The sequence below is a fragment of the Dendronephthya gigantea genome, unplaced genomic scaffold (assembly GCF_004324835.1).
Source record: "Dendronephthya gigantea isolate DGI-Jeju-01 unplaced genomic scaffold, DenGig_1.0 000011F, whole genome shotgun sequence".
In the NCBI taxonomy this organism is placed as follows: domain Eukaryota; kingdom Metazoa; phylum Cnidaria; class Anthozoa; order Malacalcyonacea; family Nephtheidae; genus Dendronephthya; species Dendronephthya gigantea.
Genome location: NW_021163021.1, coordinates 1,354,453 through 1,357,709, shown reverse-complemented (window position 1 = coordinate 1,357,709; position 3,257 = coordinate 1,354,453). Strand labels below are relative to the sequence as shown.

The following is a 3,257-nucleotide window of genomic DNA, read 5'->3' as shown; positions in this document are numbered from 1 at the left end:
TATGTTTCAAATTCGCTGTGATATTTACTTTAAAATGCATGCAATTTAGCTATTATTCAATATATATGGGTTTATTATTCGAAATTTACGTTTAGTGGACAGAACACTTGTTTGCATAACAGATCATGACAATTTCAGTTCACTAACAGATAGAACTGTTCTTCTAAGGATGGAAAATGATACCGAACAACCTTGTAACACAGAGAACCAGTAAGTTTGATTTTGCAATTTTCAGTTCATAAATGACTTTATTTTATAAAACCTTCTTATCACTTATGACAAATTGGGAGTTTTCCCATAGCCCCTATTGTGTCATGTTTTCAGCCATATGTTCTGTTTGTAACATGTATATACTTATAATTACGAATTAAATAGTTGATGATTTATATGCTTTCAATTGTAGGTTTGCTTGAGCGGTGGGCTATCCATGGCTGGCCAAGTGGCTATTTGGCTACATGGGTTGGGAGAACACCCGGCCACTGCCTGCTTGCTTGTACCATAAATTAAGAAGTCAATATTTCAGTAATCAGGTGCAAGGATGAGCAAATACTACATAACAAACTATTGATACACTATGCAAACTGTCATGTATGATCCTAGGTACCATGTAAACCAACTCACATTTTAGATAGTTTTTGTATGTCAACTATACACCCTACATAGTTATATTTATATCAAAGCTTCGGGTTACAGTGAGTAAGGAAATACATATGCTGGTATGTACCTGGGACTGTATAAACAGGGTATATTTTTAATGAACAAAAGAAAATTTTATTTTGGGTCAATCCTACTAGTTTGGACGTTGACTATGTGGATGCCCTAACATCGGTTTCTGGCATTTTCTGCATTGTCTCTGTTTCTTTGCATGTGGTTGTGCTAGCCTTGCAGCATCAACCTCTTCAAGTTTCCTTTTACATGTTGCTCGCTCTTGGGCAAAAAAAAAATTACCACAGATCATCAATAAATTTTTAATATTTAACCTTTGATGTTTGACTTTTCCGATTAATATTCTCATTCAAATTTAAGCTTGCCAGAATATGTCTGAAACAAAATTATACAATTACAACATGCATGCATACATAGACTAAGCAAAACTAGGTTTATATCATAATACAAAACAGTTATAGAATAAACGTATAGTCTTTCTCTTACCTACAATATGTTCCAAACCATGAAAAACAAAGCATTCTTGGGTGCCATTGGATTAAGGTAGAACGGAACCCTTCAAGAGCACTGGTCTGTGCATTTGGGTACAATTGCTCTATGTCATTTAACACGATTTTCTTCATAAGAATGCCCTGCAGTTTGTCATATGCTTTTGTACCTGATAAATAATGAGAATATTACTATAGATATATGTACTGTACAACTGGCTATCACTTGTTGATGCTTTACTGTTGCCACATAAATCACTCATTTATTCAAGAGTGATTTGCCACAGGCACACAGTGCTCTATGTGGTTATACCAGTATCCATCTTTCAATTTTAATATATCAATTTTATCTTAAACTTACCAACTTTGATCCATTTTCTCTTTTCAGTCTCACCATGAGCACATTTTGGAAAAAGACGGTCGGGGTGGTCCTCATGCTTGTTTGCTATGTGCTGAATTAAGGACTTCCACTTTGCAAGAATCAGGCTCTTAAAACAACCAACAGTTGATGTTGAACACCAATATATGTGATTGCATATACCTTTCCTCCAATCTTTGATTTAACAAGACCTTTGGCAACATGCCATTGGTCAAAAAAATGCTTGATCACAGGGTGTGTATCTCTTATATACTTGACAATCCCTTTGTGCTGATCAGAAATGACAGGTATTGTCAATCCTGCAGCTGCCATGAGGAAGTCGAAACATCTCTTGCAACCATCTAACTCTATTACGTTGCTGCTACCAGATTGGTTAGCTTAAAAAAATATTAACTTTATTATGTATCATTGGTCATCATTACAATTTGGCACAATTTTTTGGGAGCTTTAGAGGGTAAGGTAGTTTCATTTTCTGGCTGGAGGGTGATAGACTTTTAAGGTCATTAATTTTCTTGGTAGAAAATGATATGCTTTCAAGGTTTTTATTTGTCTGAGTGGAGGATGATGTGCTCTCAAGGTCCTTCAATTGCTTGGTGGAGAATGATGGCTTTTCAAGGTCTTTAATTTTCTTGGCTCTCAATATCTTTCATAGCTGGCTTTCTTTTCATATCAAACTCGAGACAATCACTTGATACCCCTAATTACACTTGATACACTGTTTCTTGAATCCAATGAAAGTACATCATCAATAGCACTAAGTTGGCACGGTACTTCCCAATTGTTCAATATGCTTTTATTGCTGCTGCAGTATCGATTGCACACTGAAAAAGCAGGTGGTGTGCGACACAGACCACGTGGTCGAATTGCGCCAATCAGTGTTAGCTTCTGCAAAAGACAAAATCTTGAGCTTGCCACTAGGGAAAAAGTATCGCACAAAAAAGAGTCTTTTTACAGTACAAAACATTGTTAAATTAGAAATCTCTCTTTGGGAACGGAAGGATGTGACATTTTCATGCAATTATCCATATATACCGCCGGTAAGTTCATTTGTATAAATGTTTTATTCATGATTTATGCAAACGTGCGTTTGTTTATGTCTTGTGAGCTCGCTTTCGTAAGCTCTTCAAACTTTAAAAATTTTTCACTTATTCCTAATGGTTAAAGCTTTATATATGAATAATTCAACAGAGAAAGACATAATAAATCAAAATATTACGGAGTACCAGGGGGTACCTCGTCGCGTTTAGTGTATATTCGCGTTTCTTTTCACCCTAGTTTTAAGCCCTTTGCAGTACTTTGACACGCCATTTTGTAATTATTAATATTTCAGGTGATGGCAATGCGTAAACGAAAAGTTCCATATTCGCCAGGAAATACGCCGGGAAAACCCGCACAAAAGGAAACAAGAACTTCTCATGATGGTTTTACGTTTAAAAGCAAGCGAAGTCTGCTGTTTAGCCCAGGAAAAGATATGCCAGTCTATAAATCAGAGGTATCTTATATTTTTCAAAATACTTTGAATACGTTGTTCATAGAGTCTACAATGAAGTATTTCGTTAGTTTTATTATTGTTTGCAACTGGTATATTAGAGCTTCATCAATTTGACGACCTGTCTTTATTAATTAGATAACAGCTACATCAGCACCATGGTCTGACAAAGAACTCTCAGCTTTTGTTCAGTTCGTGGCACTATACCATGATTCCTCTAAGTCTGTTTGGCCAA

At 35.8% G+C, this 3,257-nt stretch overlaps 1 protein-coding gene and 1 long non-coding RNA gene across 2 annotated transcripts; one reads left to right on the top strand and one right to left on the bottom strand.

Moving 5' to 3' along the window:
* Positions 1 to 876: 876 nt before the first annotated feature.
* Positions 877 to 1,845, bottom strand: LOC114518617. Its single transcript, XM_028538629.1, has 5 exons — positions 1,696 to 1,845; positions 1,516 to 1,642; positions 1,153 to 1,324; positions 981 to 1,041; positions 877 to 927 (listed from the first exon to the last, which is right to left on the bottom strand). The coding sequence occupies exons 1-5, from the start codon at positions 1,843 to 1,845 to the stop codon at positions 877 to 879; spliced, it is 561 nt and encodes a 186-aa protein (XP_028394430.1).
* A 595-nt stretch (positions 1,846 to 2,440) lies between these two features.
* LOC114518636 lies at positions 2,441 to 3,257 on the top strand. Its single transcript, XR_003686510.1, has 3 exons — positions 2,441 to 2,570; positions 2,864 to 3,025; positions 3,161 to 3,257. It is a non-coding gene; the product is annotated as an uncharacterized LOC114518636 (long non-coding RNA).